Source organism: Oncorhynchus keta, chromosome 2 (assembly GCF_023373465.1).
Source record: "Oncorhynchus keta strain PuntledgeMale-10-30-2019 chromosome 2, Oket_V2, whole genome shotgun sequence".
NCBI classification, from domain to species: Eukaryota; Metazoa; Chordata; class Actinopteri; order Salmoniformes; family Salmonidae; genus Oncorhynchus; species Oncorhynchus keta.
In genome coordinates, this window is record NC_068422.1 from 10,821,876 (window position 1) to 10,843,858 (window position 21,983).

Sequence of the window (21,983 nt, forward strand, 5' to 3'; positions counted from 1 at the left end):
TATATGAGAGTTCTCTCTCTCCAGGTGAAGAGGAACCTGCTGAACGTGTTCTACCACATCATGTTATTACAGTGTTATAAGACAGTTCTCTCTCTCCAGGTGAAGAGGACCCTGCTGAACGTGTTCTACCACATCATGTTATTACAGTGTTATAAGACAGTTCTCTCTCTCCAGGTGAAGAGGAACCTGTTGAACGTGTTCTACCACATCATGCTGTTACAGTGTTATGAGACAGTTCTCTCTCTCCAGGTGAAGAGGAACCTGTTGAATGTGTTCTACCACATCATGTTAATACAGTGTTATAAGACAGTTCTCTCTCTCCAGGTGTTCTCTCTCTCTCCAGGTGAAGTGGACCCTGTTGAATGTGTTCTACCACATCATGTTATTACAGTGTTATAAGACAGTTCTCTCTCTCCAGGTGAAGAGGACCCTGCTGAACGTGTTCTACCACATCATGTTGTTACAGTGTTATAAGACAGTTCTCTCTCTCCAGGTGAAGAGGAACCTGCTGAATGTGTTCTACCACATCATGTTATTACAGTTTTATAAGACAGTTCTCTCTCTCCAGTTGAAGAGGAACCTGCTGAATGTGTTCTACCACATCATGTTGTTACAGTGTTATAAGACAGTTCTCTCTCTCCAGGTGAAGAGGACCCTGCTGAACGTGTTCTACCACATCATGTTGTTACAGTGTTATAAGACAGTTCTCTCTCTCCAGGTGAAGAGGAACCTGCTGAATGTGTTCTACCACATCATGTTGTTACAGTGTTATAAGACAGTTCTCTCTCTTCAGGTGAAGAGGAACCTGCTGAACGTGTTCTACCACATCATGCTGTTACAGTGTTATGAGACAGTTCTCTCTCTCCAGGTGAAGAGGAACCTGCTGAACGTGTTCTACCACATCATGTTGTTACAGTGTTATAAGACAGTTCTCTCTCTCCAGGTGAAGAGGAACCTGCTGAACGTGTTGTACCACATCATGTTGTTACAATGGTATAAGACAGTTCTCTCTCTCCAGGTGTTCTCTCTCTCCAGGTGAAGCGGACCCTGTTGAATGTGTTCTACCACATCATGTTATTACAGTGTTATAAGACAGTTCTCTCTCTCCAGGTGAAGAGGAACCTGCTGAACGTGTTCTACCACATCATGTTGTTACAGTGTTATAAGACAGTTCTCTCTCTCCAGGAGAAGAGGAATCTGCTGAATGTGTTCTACCACATCATGTTATTACAGTGTTATAAGACAGTTCTCTCTCTCCAGTTGAAGAGGAACCTGCTGAATGTGTTCTACCACATCATGTTGTTACAGTGTTATAAGACAGTTCTCTCTCTCCAGGTGAAGAGGAACCTGCTGAATGTGTTCTACCACATCATGTTGTTACAGTGTTATAAGACAGTTCTCTCTTTCCAGTTGAAGAGGAACCTGCTGAATGTGTTCTACCACATCATGTTGTTACAGTGTTATAAGAGAGTTCTCTCTCTCCAGGTGAAGAGGAACCTGCTGAACGTGTTCTACCACATCATGTTATTACAGTGTTATAAGACAGTTCTCTCTCTCCAGGTGAAGAGGAACCTGTTGAATGTGTTCTACCACATCATGTTGTTACAGTGTTATAAGACAGTTCTCTCTCTCCAGGTGAAGAGGACCCTGCTGAACGTGTTCTACCACATCATGTTATTATAGTGTTATAAGACAGTTCTCTCTCTCCAGGTGAAGAGGAACCTGCTGAACGTGTTCTACTACATCATGCTGTTACAGTGTTATAAGACAGTTCTCTCTCTCCAGTTGAAGAGGACCCTTTTGAACGTGTTCTACTACATCATGCTGTTACAGTGTTATAAGACAGTTCTCTCTCTCCAGGTGAAGAGGAACCTGTTGAATGTGTTCTACCACATCATGTTGTTACAGTGTTATAAGACAGTTCTCTCTCTCCAGGTGAAGAGGACCCTGCTGAATGTGTTCTACCACATCATGTTATTACAGTGTTATAAGACAGTTCTCTCTCTCCAGGTGAAGAGGAACCTGCTGAATGTGTTCTACCACATCATGTTATTACAGTGTTATAAGACAGTTCTCTCTCTCCAGGTGAAGAGGACCCTGCTGAACGTATTCTACCACATCATGTTGTTACAGTGTTATAAGACAGTTCTCTCTCTCCAGGTGAAGAGGAACCTGCTGAACGTGTTCTACCACATCATGTTGTTACAGTGTTATAAGACAGTTCTCTCTCACCAGGTGAAGAGGAACCTGCTGAACGTGTTCTACCACATCATGTTACTACAGTGTTATAAGACAGTTCTCTCTCTCCAGGTGAAGAGGAACCTGCTGAACGTGTTCTACCACATCATGTTGTTACAGTGTTATAAGACAGTTCTCTCTCTCCAGGTGAAGAGGACCCTGCTGAACGTGTTCTACCACATCATGTTACTACAGTGTTATAAGACAGTTCTCTCTCACCAGGTGAAGAGGAACCTGCTGAACGTGTTCTTATTACAGTGTTATAAGACAGTTCTCTCTCTCCAGGTGAAGAGGACCCTGCTGAATGTGTTCTACCACATCATGTTATTACAGTGTTATAAGACAGTTCTCTCTCTCCAGGTGAAGAGGACCCTGCTGAATGTGTTCTACCGCATCATGTTGTTACAGTGTTATAAGACAGTTCTCTCTCTCCAGGTGAAGAGGACCCTGCTGAACGTGTTCTACCACATCATGTTGTTACAGTGTTATAAGACAGTTCTCTCTCTCCAGGTGAAGAGGAACCTGCTGAACGTGTTCTACCACATCATGTTGTTACAGTGTTATAAGACAGTTCTCTCTCTCCAGGTGAAGAGGAACCTGCTGAACGTGTTCTACCACATCATGTTGTTACAGTGTTATAAGACAGTTCTCTCTCACCAGGTGAAGAGGAACCTGCTGAACGTGTTCTACCACATCATGTTACTACAGTGTTATAAGACAGTTCTCTCTCTCCAGGTGAAGAGGAACCTGCTGAACGTGTTCTACCACATCATGTTGTTACAGTGTTATAAGACAGTTCTCTCTCTCCAGGTGAAGAGGAACCTGCTGAACGTGTTCTACCACATCATGTTGTTACAGTGTTATAAGACAGTTCTCTCTCTCCAGGTGAAGAGGAACCTGCTGAACGTGTTCTACCACATCATGTTGTTACAGTGTTATAAGACAGTTCTCTCTCTCCAGGTGAAGAGGAACCTGCTGAACGTGTTCTACCACATCATGTTATTACAGTGTTATAAGACAGTTCTCTCTCTCCAGGTGAAGAGGAACCTGCTGAACGTGTTCTACCACATCATGTTGTTACAGTGTTATAAGACAGTTCTCTCTCTCCAGGTGAAGAGGACCCTGCTGAACGTGTTCTACCACATCATGTTGTTACAGTGTTACAAGACAGTTCTCTCTCTCCAGGTGAAGAGGAACCTGCTGAACGTGTTCTACCACATCATGTTATTACAGTGTTATAAGACAGTTCTCTCTCTCCAGGTGAAGAGGACCCTGCTGAACGTGTTCTACCACATCATGTTGTTACAGTGTTATAAGACAGTTCTCTCTCTCCAGGTGAAGAGGAACCTGCTGAACGTGTTCTACCACATCATGTTGTTACAGTGTTATAAGACAGTTCTCTCTCTCCAGGTGAAGAGGACCCTGCTGAACGTGTTCTACCACATCATGTTGTTACAGTGTTATAAGACAGTTCTCTCTCTCCAGGTGAAGAGGACCCTGCTGAACGTGTTCTACCACATCATGTTATTACAGTGTTATAAGACAGTTCTCTCTCTCCAGGTGAAGAGGACCCTGCTGAACGTGTTCTACCACATCATGTTATTACAGTGTTATAAGACAGTTCTCTCTCTCCAGGTGAAGAGGACCCTGCTGAACGTGTTCTACCACATCATGTTGTTACAGTGTTATAAGACAGTTCTCTCTCTCCAGGTGAAGAGGACCTTGCTGAACGTGTTCTACCACATCATGTTGTTACAGTGTTATAAGACAGTTCTCTCTCTCCAGGTGAAGAGGACCCTGCTGAACGTGTTCTACCACATCATGTTGTTACAGTGTTATAAGACAGTTCTCTCTCTCCAGGTGAAGAGGAACCTGCTGAACGTGTTCTACCACATCATGTTGTTACAGTGTTATAAGACAGTTCTCTCTCTCCAGGTGAAGAGGAACCTGCTGAACGTGTTCTACCACATCATGTTGTTACAGTGTTATAAGACAGTTCTCTCTCTCCAGGTGAAGAGGACCCTGCTGAACGTGTTCTACCACATCATGTTGTTACAGTGTTATAAGACAGTTCTCTCTCTCCAGGTGAAGAGGAACCTGCTGAACGTGTTCTACCACATCATGTTGTTACAGTGTTATAAGACAGTTCTCTCTCTCCAGGTGAAGAGGACCCTGCTGAACGTGTTCTACCACATCATGTTGTTACAGTGTTATAAGACAGTTCTCTCTCTCCAGGTGAAGAGGACCCTGCTGAACGTGTTCTACCACATCATGTTATTACAGTGTTATAAGACAGTTCTCTCTCTCCAGGTGAAGAGGACCCTGCTGAATGTGTTCTACCACATCATGTTATTACAGTGTTATAAGACAGTTCTCTCTCTCCAGGTGAAGAGGACCCTGCTGAACGTGTTCTACCACATCATGTTGTTACAGTGTTATAAGACAGTTCTCTCTCTCCAGGTGAAGAGGACCCTGCTGAACGTGTTCTACCACATCATGTTGTTACAGTGTTATAAGACAGTTCTCTCTCTCCAGGTGAAGAGGACCCTGCTGAACGTGTTCTACCACATCATGTTGTTACAGTGTTATAAGACAGTTCTCTCTCTCCAGGTGAAGAGGACCCTGCTGAACGTGTTCTACCACATCATGTTGTTACAGTGTTATAAGACAGTTCTCTCTCTCCAGGTGAAGAGGAACCTGCTGAACGTGTTCTACCACATCATGTTGTTACAGTGTTATAAGACAGTTCTCTCTCCAGGTGAAGAGGAACCTGCTGAACGTGTTCTACCACATCATGTTGTTACAGTGTTATAAGACAGTTCTCTCTCTCCAGGTGAAGAGGACCCTGCTGAACGTGTTCTACCACATCATGTTATTACAGTGTTATAAGACAGTTCTCTCTCTCCAGGTGAAGAGGACCTGCTGAACGTGTTCTACCACATCATGTTATTACAGTGTTATAAGACAGTTCTCTCTCTCCAGGTGAAGAGGACCTGCTGAACGTGTTCTACCACATCATGTTGTTACAGTGTTATAAGACAGTTCTCTCTCTCCAGGTGAAGAGGACCTGCTGAACGTGTTCTACCACATCATGTTGTTACAGTGTTATAAGACAGTTCTCTCTCTCCAGGTGAAGAGGACCCTGCTGAACGTGTTCTACCACATCATGTTGTTACAGTGTTATAAGACAGTTCTCTCTCTCCAGGTGAAGAGGACCCTGCTGAACGTGTTCTACCACATCATGTTGTTACAATGTTACAAGACAGTTCTCTCTCTCCAGGTGAAGAGGAACCTGCTGAACGTGTTCTACCACATCATGTTGTTACAGTGTTACAAGACAGTTCTCTCTCTCCAGGTGAAGAGGACCCTGCTGAACGTGTTCTACCACATCATGTTGTTACAGTGTTATAAGACAGTTCTCTCTCTCCAGGTGAAGAGGAACCTGCTGAACGTGTTCTACCACATCATGTTGTTACAGTGTTATAAGACAGTTCTCCCTCTCCAGGTGAAGAGGACCCTGCTGAACGTGTTCTACCACATCATGTTGTTACAGTGTTATAAGACAGTTCTCTCTCTCCAGGTGAAGAGGACCCTGCTGAACGTGTTCTACCACATCATGTTATTACAGTGTTATAAGACAGTTCTCTCTCTCCAGGTGAAGAGGACCCTGCTGAATGTGTTCTACCACATCATGTTATTACAGTGTTATAAGACAGTTCTCTCTCTCCAGGTGAAGAGGACCCTGCTGAACGTGTTCTACCACATCATGTTGTTACAGTGTTATAAGACAGTTCTCTCTCTCCAGGTGAAGAGGACCCTGCTGAATGTGTTCTACCACATCATGTTGTTACAGTGTTATAAGACAGTTCTCTCTCTCCAGGTGAAGAGGACCCTGCTGAACGTGTTCTACCACATCATGTTGTTACAGTGTTATAAGACAGTTCTCTCTCTCCAGGTGAAGAGGACCTTGCTGAATGTGTTCTACCACATCATGTTGTTACAGTGTTATAAGACAGTTCTCTCTCTCCAGGTGAAGAGGAACCTGCTGAACGTGTTCTACCACATCATGTTATTACAGTGTTATAAGACAGTTCTCTCCTCCAGGTGAAGAGGAACCTGCTGAACGTGTTCTACCACATCATGTTGTTACAGTGTTATAAGACAGTTCTCTCTCTCCAGGTGAAGAGGACCCTGCTGAACGTGTTCTACCACATCATGTTGTTACAATGTTACAAGACAGTTCTCTCTCTCCAGGTGAAGAGGAACCTGCTGAACGTGTTCTACCACATCATGTTATTACAGTGTTATAAGACAGTTCTCTCTCTCCAGGTGAAGAGGACCCTGCTGAACGTGTTCTACCACATCATGTTGTTACAGTGTTATAAGACAGTTCTCTCTCTCCAGGTGAAGAGGAACCTGCTGAACGTGTTCTACCACATCATGTTGTTACAGTGTTATAAGACAGTTCTCTCTCTCCAGGTGAAGAGGACCCTGCTGAACGTGTTCTACCACATCATGTTACTACAGTGTTATAAGACATCGTGTTCTTGTTACAGTGTTATAAGACAGTTCTCTCTCTCCAGGTGAAGAGGATCCTGCTGAATGTGTTCTTCCACATCATGTTATTACAGTGTTATAAGACAGTTCTCTCTCTCCAGGTGAAGAGGACCCTGTTGAATGTGTTCTACCACATCATGCTGTTACAGTGTTATAAGACAGTTCTCTCTCTCCAGGTGAAGAGGACCCTGCTGAATGTGTTCTACCACATCATGCTGTTACAGTGTTATAAGACAGTTCTCTCTCTCCAGGTGAAGAGGAACCTGCTGAACGTGTTCTACCACATCATGTTGTTACAATGTTATAAGACAGTTCTCTCTCTCCAGGTGAAGAGGAACCTGTTGAATGTGTTCTACCACATCATGTTGTTACAGTGTTATAAGACAGTTCTCTCTCTCCAGGTGAAGAGGAACCTGCTGAATGTGTTCTACCACATCATGGTGTTACAGTGTTATAAGACAGTTCTCTCTCTCCAGGTGAAGAGGAACCTGCTGAACGTGTTCTACCACATCATGTTGTTACAGTGTTATAAGACAGTTCTCTCTCTCCAGGTGAAGAGGAACCTGCTGAACGTGTTCTACCACATCATGTTGTTACAGTGTTATAAGACAGTTCTCTCTCTCCAGGTGAAGAGGAACCTGCTGAATGTGTTCTACCACATCATGTTGTTACAGTGTTATAAGACAGTTCTCTCTCTCCAGGTGAAGAGGAACCTGCTGAATGTGTTCTACCACATCATGTTATTACAGTGTTATAAGACAGTTCTCTCTCTCCAGGTGAAGAGGACCCTGCTGAACGTGTTCTACCACATCATGTTGTTACAGTGTTATAAGACAGTTCTCTCTCTCCAGGTGAAGAGGACCCTGCTGAATGTGTTCTACCACATCATGTTATTACAGTGTTATAAGACAGTTCTCTCTCTCCAGGTGAAGAGGACCCTGCTGAACGTGTTCTACCACATCATGTTGTTACAGTGTTATAAGACAGTTCTCTCTCCAGGTGAAGAGGACCTGCTGAATGTGTTCTACCACATCATGTTGTTACAGTGTTATAAGACAGTTCTCTCTCTCCAGGTGAAGAGGAACCTGCTGAACGTGTTCTACCACATCATGTTATTACAGTGTTATAAGACAGTTCTCTCTCCAGGTGAAGAGGAACCTGCTGAACGTGTTCTACCACATCATGTTGTTACAGTGTTATAAGACAGTTCTCTCTCTCCAGGTGAAGAGGACCCTGCTGAACGTGTTCTACCACATCATGTTGTTACAGTGTTATAAGACAGTTCTCTCTCCAGGTGAAGAGGAACCTGCTGAACGTGTTCTACCACATCATGTTGTTACAGTGTTATAAGACAGTTCTCTCTCTCCAGGTGAAGAGGAACCTGCTGAACGTGTTCTACCACATCATGTTGTTACAGTGTTATAAGACAGTTCTCTCTTCAGGTGAAGAGGAACCTGCTGAACGTGTTCTACCACATCATGTTGTTACAGTGTTATAAGACAGTTCTCTCTCTCCAGGTGAAGAGGACCCTGCTGAACGTGTTCTACCACATCATGTTGTTACAGTGTTATAAGACAGTCTCCAGGTGAAGAGGAACCTGCTGAACGTGTTACCACATCATGTTGTTACAGTGTTATAAGACAGTGAAGAGGAACCTCTCTCTCTCCAGGTGAAGAGGACCCTGCTGAATGTGTTCTACCACATCATGTTATTACAGTGTTATAAGACAGTTTCTCTCTCCAGGTGAAGAGGAACCTGCTGAATGTGTTCTACCACATCATGTTGTTACAGTGTTATAAGACAGTTCTCTCTCTCCAGGTGAAGAGGACCCTGCTGAATGTGTTCTACCACATCATGTTGTTACAGTGTTATAAGACAGTTCTCTCTCTCCAGGTGAAGAGGAACCTGCTGAACGTGTTCTACCACATCATGTTGTTACAGTGTTATAAGACAGTTCTCTCTCTCCAGGTGAAGAGGAACCTGCTGAACGTGTTCTACCACATCATGTTGTTACAGTGTTATAAGACAGTTCTCTCTCTCCAGGTGAAGAGGAACCTGCTGAACGTGTTCTACCACATCATGTTGTTACAGTGTTATAAGACAGTTCTCTCTCTCCAGGTGAAGAGGAACCTGCTGAATGTGTTCTACCACATCATGTTGTTACAGTGTTATAAGACAGTTCTCTCTCTCCAGGTGAAGAGGACCCTGCTGAACGTGTTCTACCACATCATGTTGTTACAGTGTTATAAGACAGTTCTCTCTCTCCAGGTGAAGAGGAACCTGCTGAACGTGTTCTACCACATCATGTTGTTACAGTGTTATAAGACAGTTCTCTCTCCAGGTGAAGAGGAACCTGCTGAACGTGTTCTACCACATCATGTTGTTACAGTGTTATAAGACAGTTCTCTCTCTCCAGGTGAAGAGGAACCTGCTGAACGTGTTCTACCACATCATGTTATTACAGTGTTATAAGACAGTTCTCTCTCTCCAGGTGAAGAGGACCCTGCTGAATGTGTTCTACCACATCATGTTGTTACAGTGTTATAAGACAGTTCTCTCTCTCCAGGTGAAGAGGACCCTGCTGAACGTGTTCTACCACATCATGTTGTTACAGTGTTATAAGACAGTTCTCTCTCTCCAGGTGAAGAGGAACCTGCTGAACGTGTTCTACCACATCATGTTGTTACAGTGTTATAAGACAGTTCTCTCTCTCCAGGTGAAGCGGACCCTGTTGAATGTGTTCTACCACATCATGTTATTACAGTGTTATAAGACAGTTCTCTCTCCAGGTGAAGAGGAACCTGCTGAACGTGTTCTACCACATCATGTTATTACAGTGTTATAAGACAGTTCTCTCTCTCCAGGTGAAGAGGAACCTGTTGAACGTGTTCTACCACATCATGTTGTTACAGTGTTATAAGACAGTTCTCTCTCTCCAGGTGAAGAGGAACCTGCTGAACGTGTTCTACCACATCATGTTGTTACAGTGTTATAAGACAGTTCTCTCTCTCCAGGTGAAGAGGAACCTGCTGAACGTGTTCTACCACATCATGTTGTTACAGTGTTATAAGACAGTTCTCTCTCTCCAGGTGAAGAGGAACCTGCTGAACGTGTTCTACCACATCATGTTATTACAGTGTTATAAGACAGTTCTCTCCCTCCAGGTGAAGAGGAACCTGCTGAACGTGTTCTACCACATCATGTTGTTACAGTGTTATAAGACAGTTCTCTCTCTCCAGGTGAAGAGGACCCTGCTGAACGTGTTCTACCACATCATGTTGTTACAGTGTTATAAGACAGTTCTCTCTCTCCAGGTGAAGAGGAACCTGCTGAACGTGTTCTACCACATCATGTTATTACAGTGTTATAAGACAGTTCTCTCTCTCTCCAGGTGAAGAGGACCCTGCTGAACGTGTTCTACCACATCATGTTGTTACAGTGTTATAAGACAGTTCTCTCTCTCCAGGTGAAGAGGAACCTGCTGAACGTGTTCTACCACATCATGTTGTTACAGTGTTATAAGACAGTTCTCTCTCTCCAGGTGAAGAGGACCCTGCTGAACGTGTTCTACCACATCATGTTGTTACAGTGTTATAAGACAGTTCTCTCTCTCCAGGTGAAGAGGAACCTGCTGAACGTGTTCTACCACATCATGTTATTACAGTGTTATAAGACAGTTCTCTCTCTCCAGGTGAAGAGGACCCTGCTGAATGTGTTCTACCACATCATGTTATTACAGTGTTATAAGACAGTTCTCTCTCTCCAGGTGAAGAGGACCCTGCTGAACGTGTTCTACCACATCATGTTGTTACAGTGTTATAAGACAGTTCTCTCTCTCCAGGTGAAGAGGACCCTGCTGAACGTGTTCTACCACATCATGTTGTTACAGTGTTATAAGACAGTTCTCTCTCTCCAGGTGAAGAGGAACCTGCTGAACGTGTTCTACCACATCATGTTGTTACAGTGTTATAAGACAGTTCTCTCTCTCCAGGTGAAGAGGACCCTGCTGAACGTGTTCTACCACATCATGTTGTTACAGTGTTATAAGACAGTTCTCTCTCTCCAGGTGAAGAGGAACCTGCTGAACGTGTTCTACCACATCATGTTGTTACAGTGTTATAAGACAGTTCTCTCTCTCCAGGTGAAGAGGACCCTGCTGAACGTGTTCTACCACATCATGTTGTTACAGTGTTATAAGACAGTTCTCTCTCTCCAGGTGAAGAGGAACCTGCTGAACGTGTTCTACCACATCATGTTGTTACAGTGTTATAAGACAGTTCTCTCTCTCCAGGTGAAGAGGACCTTGCTGAACGTGTTCTACCACATCATGTTGTTACAGTGTTATAAGACAGTTCTCTCTCTCCAGGTGAAGAGGAACCTGCTGAACGTGTTCTACCACATCGTGTTATTACAGTGTTATAAGACAGTTCTCTCTCTCCAGGTGAAGAGGACCCTGCTGAATGTGTTCTACCACATCATGTTGTTACAGTGTTATAAGACAGTTCTCTCTCTCCAGGTGAAGAGGACCCTGCTGAACGTGTTCTACCACATCATGTTGTTACAGTGTTATAAGACAGTTCTCTCTCTCCAGGTGAAGAGGACCTTGCTGAATGTGTTCTACCACATCATGTTGTTACAGTGTTATAAGACAGTTCTCTCTCTCCAGGTGAAGAGGACCCTGCTGAACGTGTTCTACCACATCATGTTGTTACAGTGTTATAAGACAGTTCTCTCTCTCCAGGTGAAGAGGACCTTGCTGAATGTGTTCTACCACATCATGTTGTTACAGTGTTATAAGACAGTTCTCTCTCTCCAGGTGAAGAGGAACCTGCTGAACGTGTTCTACCACATCATGTTATTACAGTGTTATAAGACAGTTCTCTCCCTCCAGGTGAAGAGGAACCTGCTGAACGTGTTCTACCACATCATGTTGTTACAGTGTTATAAGACAGTTCTCTCTCTCCAGGTGAAGAGGACCCTGCTGAACGTGTTCTACCACATCATGTTGTTACAATGTTACAAGACAGTTCTCTCTCTCCAGGTGAAGAGGAACCTGCTGAACGTGTTCTACCACATCATGTTATTACAGTGTTATAAGACAGTTCTCTCTCTCCAGGTGAAGAGGACCCTGCTGAACGTGTTCTACCACATCATGTTGTTACAGTGTTATAAGACAGTTCTCTCTCTCCAGGTGAAGAGGAACCTGCTGAACGTGTTCTACCACATCATGTTGTTACAGTGTTATAAGACAGTTTCTCTCTCCAGGTGAAGAGGAGAAGTGACCACATCATGTTGACAGTGTTATAAGACAGTTCTCTCTCACATCATGTTGTTACAGTGTTATAAGACAGTTCTCTCTCTCCAGGTGAAGAGGACCCTGCTGAATGTGTTCTACCACATCATGTTGTTACAGTGTTATAAGACAGTTCTCTCTCTCCAGGTGAAGAGGAACCTGCTGAATGTGTTCTACCACATCATGTTGTTACAGTGTTATAAGACAGTTCTCTCTCTCCAGGTGAAGAGGACCCTGCTGAACGTGTTCTACCACATCATGTTGTTACAGTGTTATAAGACAGTTCTCTCTCTCCAGGTGAAGAGGACCCTGCTGAACGTGTTCTACCACATCATGTTGTTACAGTGTTATAAGACAGTTCTCTCTCTCCAGGTGAAGAGGAACCTGCTGAACGTGTTCTACCACATCATGTTGTTACAGTGTTATAAGACAGTTCTCTCTCTCCAGGTGAAGAGGACCCTGCTGAACGTGTTCTACCACATCATGTTGTTACAGTGTTATAAGACAGTTCTCTCTCTCCAGGTGAAGAGGACCCTGCTGAACGTGTTCTACCACATCATGTTGTTACAGTGTTATAAGACAGTTCTCTCTCTCCAGGTGAAGAGGAACCTGCTGAACGTGTTCTACCACATCATGTTGTTACAGTGTTATAAGACAGTTCTCTCTCTCCAGGTGAAGAGGAACCTGCTTAACGTGTTCTACCACATCATGTTGTTACAGTGTTATAAGACAGTTCTCTCTCTCCAGGTGAAGAGGACCCTGCTGAATGTGTTCTACCACATCATGTTATTACAGTGTTATAAGACAGTTCTCTCTCTCCAGGTGAAGAGGACCCTGCTGAACGTGTTCTACCACATCATGTTGTTACAGTGTTATAAGACAGTTCTCTCTCTCCAGGTGAAGAGGAACCTGCTGAACGTGTTCTACCACATCATGTTGTTACAGTGTTATAAGACAGTTCTCTCTCTCCAGGTGAAGAGGACCCTGCTGAACGTGTTCTACCACATCATGTTGTTACAGTGTTATAAGACAGTTCTCTCTCTCCAGGTGAAGAGGACCTTGCTGAATGTGTTCTACCACATCATGTTGTTACAGTGTTATAAGACAGTTCTCTCTCTCCAGGTGAAGAGGAACCTGCTGAACGTGTTCTACCACATCATGTTATTACAGTGTTATAAGACAGTTCTCTCTCTCCAGGTGAAGAGGAACCTGCTGAACGTGTTCTACCACATCATGTTGTTACAGTGTTATAAGACAGTTCTCTCTCTCCAGGTGAAGAGGACCCTGCTGAACGTGTTCTACCACATCATGTTGTTACAGTGTTATAAGACAGTTCTCTCTCTCCAGGTGAAGAGGAACCTGCTGAATGTGTTCTACCACATCATGTTGTTACAGTGTTATAAGACAGTTCTCTCTCTCCAGGTGAAGAGGACCCTGCTGAACGTGTTCTACCACATCATGTTGTTACAGTGTTATAAGACAGTTCTCTCTCTCCAGGTGAAGAGGAACCTGCTGAACGTGTTCTACCACATCATGTTGTTACAGTGTTATAAGACAGTTCTCTCTCTCCAGGTGAAGAGGACCCTGCTGAACGTGTTCTACCACATCATGTTGTTACAGTGTTATAAGACTTATTACAGTGTTATCTCTCTCTCTCCAGGTGAAGAGGAACCTGCTGAATGTGTTCTACCACATCATGTTATTACAGTGTTATAAGACAGTTCTCTCTCTCCAGGTGAAGAGGACCCTGCTGAATGTGTTCTACCACATCATGTTGTTACAGTGTTATAAGACAGTTCTCTCTCTCCAGGTGAAGAGGACCCTGCTGAACGTGTTCTACCACATCATGTTGTTACAGTGTTATAAGACAGTTTCTCTCTCCAGGTGAAGAGGAACCTGCTGAACGTGTTCTACCACATCATGTTGTTACAGTGTTATAAGACAGTTTCTCTCTCCAGGTGAAGAGGAACCTGCTGAATGTGTTCTACCACATCATGTTGTTACAGTGTTATAAGACAGTTCTCTCTCACCAGGTGAAGAGGAACCTGCTGAACGTGTTCTACCACATCATGTTACTACAGTGTTATAAGACAGTTCTCTCTCTCCAGGTGAAGAGGAACCTGCTGAACGTGTTCTACCACATCATGTTGTTACAGTGTTATAAGACAGTTCTCTCTCTCCAGGTGAAGAGGAACCTGCTGAACGTGTTCTACCACATCATGTTGTTACAGTGTTATAAGACAGTTCTCTCTCTCCAGGTGAAGAGGAACCTGCTGAACGTGTTCTACCACATCATGTTGTTACAGTGTTATAAGACAGTTCTCTCTCTCCAGGTGAAGAGGAACCTGCTGAATGTGTTCTACCACATCATGTTATTACAGTGTTATAAGACAGTTCTCTCTCTCCAGGTGAAGAGGAACCTGCTGAACGTGTTCTACCACATCATGTTGTTACAGTGTTATAAGACAGTTCTCTCTCTCCAGGTGAAGAGGAACCTGCTGAACGTGTTCTACCACATCATGTTGTTACAGTGTTATAAGACAGTTCTCTCTCTCCAGGTGAAGAGGAACCTGCTGAACGTGTTCTACCACATCATGTTATTACAGTGTTATAAGACAGTTCTCTCTCTCCAGGTGAAGAGGAACCTGCTGAACGTGTTCTACCACATCATGTTGTTACAGTGTTATAAGACAGTTCTCTCTCTCCAGGTGAAGAGGAACCTGCTGAACGTGTTCTACCACATCATGTTGTTACAGTGTTATAAGACAGTTCTCTCTCTCCAGGTGAAGAGGACCCTGCTGAACGTGTTCTACCACATCATGTTGTTACAGTGTTATAAGACAGTTCTCTCTCTCCAGGTGAAGAGGACCCTGCTGAACGTGTTCTACCACATCATGTTATTACAGTGTTATAAGACAGTTCTCTCTCTCCAGGTGAAGAGGAACCCTGCTGAACGTGTTCTACCACATCATGTTATTACAGTGTTATAAGACAGTTCTCTCTCTCCAGGTGAAGAGGACCCTGCTGAACGTGTTCTACCACATCATGTTGTTACAGTGTTATAAGACAGTTCTCTCTCTCCAGGTGAAGAGGACCTGCTGAATGTGTTCTACCACATCATGTTGTTACAGTGTTATAAGACAGTTTCTCTCTCCAGGTGAAGAGGAACCTGCTGAACGTGTTCTACCACATCATGTTGTTACAGTGTTATAAGACAGTTCTCTCTCCAGGTGAAGAGGACCCTGCTGAACGTGTTCTACCACATCATGTTGTTACAGTGTTATAAGACAGTTCTCTCTCTCCAGGTGAAGAGGAACCTGCTGAACGTGTTCTACCACATCATGTTGTTACAGTGTTATAAGACAGTTCTCTCTCTCCAGGTGAAGAGGACCCTGCTGAACGTGTTCTACCACATCATGTTGTTACAGTGTTATAAGACAGTTCTCTCTCTCCAGGTGAAGAGGAACCTGCTGAACGTGTTCTACCACATCATGTTGTTACAGTGTTATAAGACAGTTCTCTCTCTCCAGGTGAAGAGGAACCTGCTGAACGTGTTCTACCACATCATGTTGTTACAGTGTTATAAGACAGTTCTCTCTCTCCAGGTGAAGAGGACCCTGCTGAACGTGTTCTACCACATCATGTTGTTACAGTGTTATAAGACAGTTCTCTCTCTCCAGGTGAAGAGGAACCTGCTGAACGTGTTCTACCACATCATGTTGTTACAGTGTTATAAGACAGTTCTCTCTCTCCAGGTGAAGAGGAACCTGCTGAACGTGTTCTACCACATCATGTTGTTACAGTGTTATAAGACAGTTCTCTCTCTCCAGGTGAAGAGGAACCTGCTGAATGTGTTCTACCACATCATGGTGTTACAGTGTTATAAGACAGTTCTCTCTCTCCAGGTGAAGAGGAACCTGCTGAACGTGTTCTACCACATCATGTTATTACAGTGTTATAAGACAGTTCTCTCTCTCCAGGTGAAGAGGAACCTGTTGAATGTGTTCTACCACATCATGCTGTTAAAGTGTTATAAGACAGTTCTCTCTCTCCAGGTGAAGAGGAACCTGCTGAACGTGTTCTACCACATCATGTTGTTACAGTGTTATAAGACAGTTCTCTCTCTCCAGGTGAAGAGGAACCTGCTGAACGTGTTCTACCACATCATGTTGTTACAGTGTTATAAGACAGTTCTCTCTCTCCAGGTGAAGAGGAACCCTGCTGAACGTGTTCTACCACATCATGTTGTTACAGTGTTATAAGACAGTTCTCTCTCTCCAGGTGAAGAGGAACCTGCTGAACGTGTTCTACCACATCATGTTGTTACAGTGTTATAAGACAGTTCTCTCTCTCCAGGTGAAGAGGAACCTGCTGAATGTGTTCTACCACATCATGTTATTACAGTGTTATAAGACAGTTCTCTCTCTCCAGGTGAAGAGGAACCTGCTGAACGTGTTCTACCACATCATGTTGTTACAGTGTTATAAGACAGTTCTCTCTCTCCAGGTGAAGAGGAACCTGCTGAACGTGTTCTACCACATCATGTTGTTACAGTGTTATAAGACAGTTCTCTCTCTCCAGGTGAAGAGGAACCTGCTGAACGTGTTCTACCACATCATGTTATTACAGTGTTATAAGACAGTTCTCTCTCTCCAGGTGAAGAGGAACCTGCTGAATGTGTTCTACCACATCATGTTGTTACAGTGTTATAAGACAGTTCTCTCTCTCCAGGTGAAGAGGAACCTGCTGAACGTGTTCTACCACATCATGTTGTTACAGTGTTATAAGACAGTTCTCTCTCTCCAGGTGAAGAGGAACCTGCTGAATGTGTTCTACCACATCATGTTGTTACAGTGTTATAAGACAGTTCTCTCTCTCCAGGTGAAGAGGACCTGCTGAATGTGTTCTACCACATCATGTTATTACAGTGTTATAAGACAGTTCTCTCTCTCCAGTTGAACAGGAACCTGCTGAATGTGTTCTACCACATCATGTTGTTACAGTGTTATAAGACAGTTCTCTCTCTCCAGGTGAAGAGGAACCTGCTGAATGTGTTCTACCACATCATGTTATTACAGTGTTATAAGACAGTTCTCTCTCTCCAGTTGAAGAGGAACCTGCTGAATGTGTTCTACCACATCATGTTGTTACAGTGTTATAAGACAGTTCTCTCTCTCCAGGTGAAGAGGAACCTGCTGAATGTGTTCTACCACATCATGTTGTTACAGTGTTATAAGACAGTTCTCTCTCTCCAGGTGAAGAGGAACCTGCTGAACGTGTTCTACCACATCATGTTATTACAGTGTTATAAGACAGTTCTCTCTCTCCAGGTGAAGAGGAACCTGTTGAATGTGTTCTACCACATCATGCTGTTAAAGTGTTATAAGACAGTTCTCTCTCTCCAGGTGAAGAGGAACCTGCTGAACGTGTTCTACCACATCATGTTGTTACAGTGTTATAAGACAGTTCTCTCTCTCCAGGTGAAGAGGAACCTGCTGAACGTGTTCTACCACATCATGTTGTTACAGTGTTATAAGACAGTTCTCTCTCTCCTCCAGGTGAAGAGGACCCTGCTGAATGTGTTCTACCACATCATGTTATTACAGTGTTATAAGACAGTTCTCTCTCTCCAGGTGAAGAGGACCTGCTGAATGTGTTCTACCACATCATGTTGTTACAGTGTTATAAGACAGTTCTCTCTCTCCAGGTGAAGAGGAACCTGCTGAACGTGTTCTACCACATCATGTTGTTACAGTGTTATAAGACAGTTCTCTCTCTCCAGGTGAAGAGGAACCTGCTGAATGTGTTCTACCACATCATGTTGTTACAGTGTTATAAGACAGTTCTCTCTCTCCAGGTGAAGAGGAACCTGCTGAACGTGTTCTACCACATCATGTTGTTACAGTGTTATAAGACAGTTCTCTCTCCAGGTGAAGAGGAACCTGCTGAACGTGTTCTACCACATCATGTTGTTACAGTGTTATAAGACAGTTCTCTCTCTCCAGGTGAAGAGGAACCTGCTGAACGTGTTCTACCACATCATGTTGTTACAGTGTTATAAGACAGTTTCTCTCTCCAGGTGAAGAGGAACCTGCTGAACGTGTTCTACCACATCATGTTGTTACAGTGTTATAAGACAGTTCTCTCTCTCCAGGTGAAGAGGAACCTGCTGAACGTGTTCTACCACATCATGTTGTTACAGTGTTATAAGACAGTTCTCTCTCTCCAGGTGAAGAGGAACCTGCTGAACGTGTTCTACCACATCATGTTATTACAGTGTTATAAGACAGTTCTCTCTCTCCAGGTGAAGAGGAACCTGCTGAACGTGTTCTACCACATCATGTTGTTACAGTGTTATAACACAGTTCTCTCTCTCCAGGTGAAGAGGACCCTGCTGAACGTGTTCTACCACATCATGTTGTTACAGTGTTATAAGACAGTTCTCTCTCTCCAGGTGAAGAGGAACCTGCTGAACGTGTTCTACCACATCATGTTATTACAGTGTTATAAGACAGTTCTCTCTCTCCAGGTGAAGAGGACCCTGCTGAAGTGTTCTACCACATCATGTTGTTACAGTGTTATAAGACAGTTCTCTCTCTCCAGGTGAAGAGGAACCTGCTGAACGTGTTCTACCACATCATGTTGTTACAGTGTTATAAGACAGTTCTCTCTCTCCAGGTGAAGGGACCTGCTGAACGTGTTCTACCACATCATGTTGTTACAGTGTTATAAGACAGTTTCTCTCTCCAGGTGAAGAGGAACCTGCTGAATGTGTTCTACCACATCATGTTGTTACAGTGTTATAAGACAGTTCTCTCTCTCCAGGTGAAGAGGACCCTGCTGAATGTGTTCTACCACATCATGTTATTACAGTGTTATAAGACAGTTCTCTCTCTCCAGGTGAAGAGGACCCTGCTGAACGTGTTCTACCACATCATGTTGTTACAGTGTTATAAGACAGTTCTCTCTCTCCAGGTGAAGAGGACCTTGCTGAATGTGTTCTACCACATCATGTTGTTACAGTGTTATAAGACAGTTCTCTCTCTCCAGGTGAAGAGGACCCTGCTGAACGTGTTCTACCACATCATGTTGTTACAGTGTTATAAGACAGTTCTCTCTCTCCAGGTGAAGAGGACCCTGCTGAACGTGTTCTACCACATCATGTTGTTACAGTGTTATAAGACAGTTCTCTCTCTCCAGGTGAAGAGGAACCTGCTGAACGTGTTCTACCACATCATGTTGTTACAGTGTTATAAGACAGTTCTCTCTCTCCAGGTGAAGAGGACCCTGCTGAACGTGTTCTACCACATCATGTTGTTACAGTGTTATAAGACAGTTTCTCTCTCCAGGTGAAGAGGAACCTGCTGAACGTGTTCTACCACATCATGTTGTTACAGTGTTATAAGACAGTTCTCTCTCTCCAGGTGAAGAGGAACCTGCTGAACGTGTTCTACCACATCATGTTGTTACAGTGTTATAAGACAGTTCTCTCTCTCCAGGTGAAGAGGAACCTGCTGAATGTGTTCTACCACATCATGTTGTTACAGTGTTATAAGACAGTTCTCTCTCTCCAGGTGAAGAGGAACCTGCTGAACGTGTTCTACCACATCATGTTGTTACAGTGTTATAAGACAGTTCTCTCTCTCCAGGTGAAGAGGACCTGCTGAACGTGTTCTACCACATCATGTTGTTACAGTGTTATAAGACAGTTCTCTCTCTCCAGGTGAAGAGGAACCTGCTGAATGTGTTCTACCACATCATGTTGTTACAGTGTTATAAGACAGTTCTCTCTCTCCAGGTGAAGAGGACCTGCTGAACGTGTTCTACCACATCATGTTGTTACAGTGTTATAAGACAGTTCTCTCTCTCCAGGTGAAGAGGAACCTGTTGAATGTGTTCTACCACATCATGCTGTTACAGTGTTATAAGACAGTTCTCTCTCTCCAGGTGAAGAGGAACCTGCTGAACGTGTTCTACCACATCATGTTGTTACAGTGTTATAAGACAGTTCTCTCTCTCCAGGTGAAGAGGAACCTGCTGAACGTGTTCTACCACATCATGTTGTTACAGTGTTATAAGACAGTTCTCTCTCTCCAGGTGAAGAGGACCCTGCTGAACGTGTTCTACCACATCATGTTGTTACAGTGTTATAAGACAGTTCTCTCTCTCCAGGTGAAGAGGAACCTGCTGAATGTGTTCTACCACATCATGTTATTACAGTGTTATAAGACAGTTCTCTCTCTCCAGGTGAAGAGGAACCTGCTGAACGTGTTCTACCACATCATGTTGTTACAGTGTTATAAGACAGTTCTCTCTCTCCAGGTGAAGAGGAACCTGCTGAACGTGTTCTACCACATCATGTTGTTACAGTGTTATAAGACAGTTCTCTCTCTCCAGGTGAAGAGGAACCTGCTGAATGTGTTCTACCACATCATGTTATTACAGTGTTATAAGACAGTTCTCTCTCTCCAGGTGAAGAGGAACCTGCTGAATGTGTTCTACCACATCATGTTATTACAGTGTTATAAGACAGTTCTCTCTCTCCAGGTGAAGAGGAACCTGCTGAACGTGTTCTACCACATCATGTTGTTACAGTGTTATAAGACAGTTCTCTCTCTCCAGGTGAAGAGGAACCTGCTGAATGTGTTCTACCACATCATGTTATTACAGTGTTATAAGACAGTTCTCTCTCTCCAGGTGAAGAGGACCCTGCTGAACGTGTTCTACCACATCATGTTGTTACAGTGTTATAAGACAGTTCTCTCTCTCCAGGTGAAGAGGACCTTGCTGAATGTGTTCTACCACATCATGTTGTTACAGTGTTATAAGACAGTTCTCTCTCTCCAGGTGAAGAGGAACCTGCTGAACGTGTTCTACCACATCATGTTGTTACAGTGTTATAAGACAGTTCTCTCTCTCCAGGTGAAGAGGAACCTGCTGAACGTGTTCTACCACATCATGTTGTTACAGTGTTATAAGACAGTTCTCTCTCTCCAGGTGAAGAGGAACCTGCTTAACGTGTTCTACCACATCATGTTGTTACAGTGTTATAAGACAGTTCTCTCTCTCCAGGTGAAGAGGAACCTGCTGAATGTGTTCTACCACATCATGTTGTTACAGTGTTATAAGACAGTTCTCTCTCCAGGTGAAGAGGAACCTGCTGAACGTGTTCTACCACATCATGTTGTTACAGTGTTATAAGACAGTTCTCTCTCTCCAGGTGAAGAGGAACCTGCTGAACGTGTTCTACCACATCATGTTGTTACAGTGTTATAAGACAGTTCTCTCTCTCCAGGTGAAGAGGAACCTGCTGAATGTGTTCTACCACATCATGTTGTTACAGTGGACAGTTCTCTCTCTCCAGGTGAAGAGGAACCTGCTGAATGTGTTCTACCACATCATGTTATTACAGTGTTATAAGACAGTTCTCTCTCTCCAGTTGAAGAGGAACCTGCTGAATGTGTTCTACCACATCATGTTGTTACAGTGTTATAAGACAGTTCTCTCTCTCCAGGTGAAGAGGAACCTGCTGAATGTGTTCTACCACATCATGTTATTACAGTGTTATAAGACAGTTCTCTCTCTCCAGGTGAAGAGGATCCTGCTGAATGTGTTCTACCACATCATGTTATTACAGTGTTATAAGACAGTTCTCTCTCTCCAGGTGAAGAGGACCCTGTTGAATGTGTTCTACCACATCATGTTATTACAGTGTTATAAGACAGTTCTCTCTCTCCAGTTGAAGAGGAACCTGCTGAATGTGTTCTACCACATCATGTTGTTACAGTGTTATAAGACAGTTCTCTCTCTCCAGGTGAAGAGGAACCTGCTGAATGTGTTCTACCACATCATGTTATTACAGTGTTATAAGACAGTTCTCTCTCTCCAGGTGAAG

General features: G+C 43.7%; 2 protein-coding genes across 3 annotated transcripts in view; both read left to right on the forward strand.

The window, feature by feature from the left end:
- Window positions 1-21,983, forward strand: part of LOC118373360 (kinesin-like protein KIF19) — a 156,827-nt gene that overhangs the window by 112,709 nt on the left and 22,135 nt on the right. The gene's annotated exons all lie outside the window — the stretch shown is intronic.
- LOC127909513 (uncharacterized) lies at window positions 1,577-21,363 on the forward strand. The gene is made up of 3 exons (XM_052471475.1): window positions 1,577-1,710; window positions 1,786-4,023; window positions 21,086-21,363. The coding sequence occupies exons 2-3, from the start codon at window positions 1,822-1,824 to the stop codon at window positions 21,287-21,289; spliced, it is 2,406 nt and encodes an 801-aa protein (XP_052327435.1). The 5' UTR covers window positions 1,577-1,710; window positions 1,786-1,821; the 3' UTR covers window positions 21,290-21,363.

Bases quoted from the DNA above. Each gene is read 5' to 3' on its own strand.
- LOC127909513 (XM_052471475.1), top strand. From the start codon at position 1,822: ATGCTGTTACAGTGTTATAAGACAGTTCTCTCTCTCCAGGTGAAGAGG. The intron at 4,024-21,085 runs GTGAAGAGGACC...CTCTCTCTCCAG, and splicing joins AGACAGTTCTCTCTCTCCAG to GTGAAGAGGAACCTGCTTAA.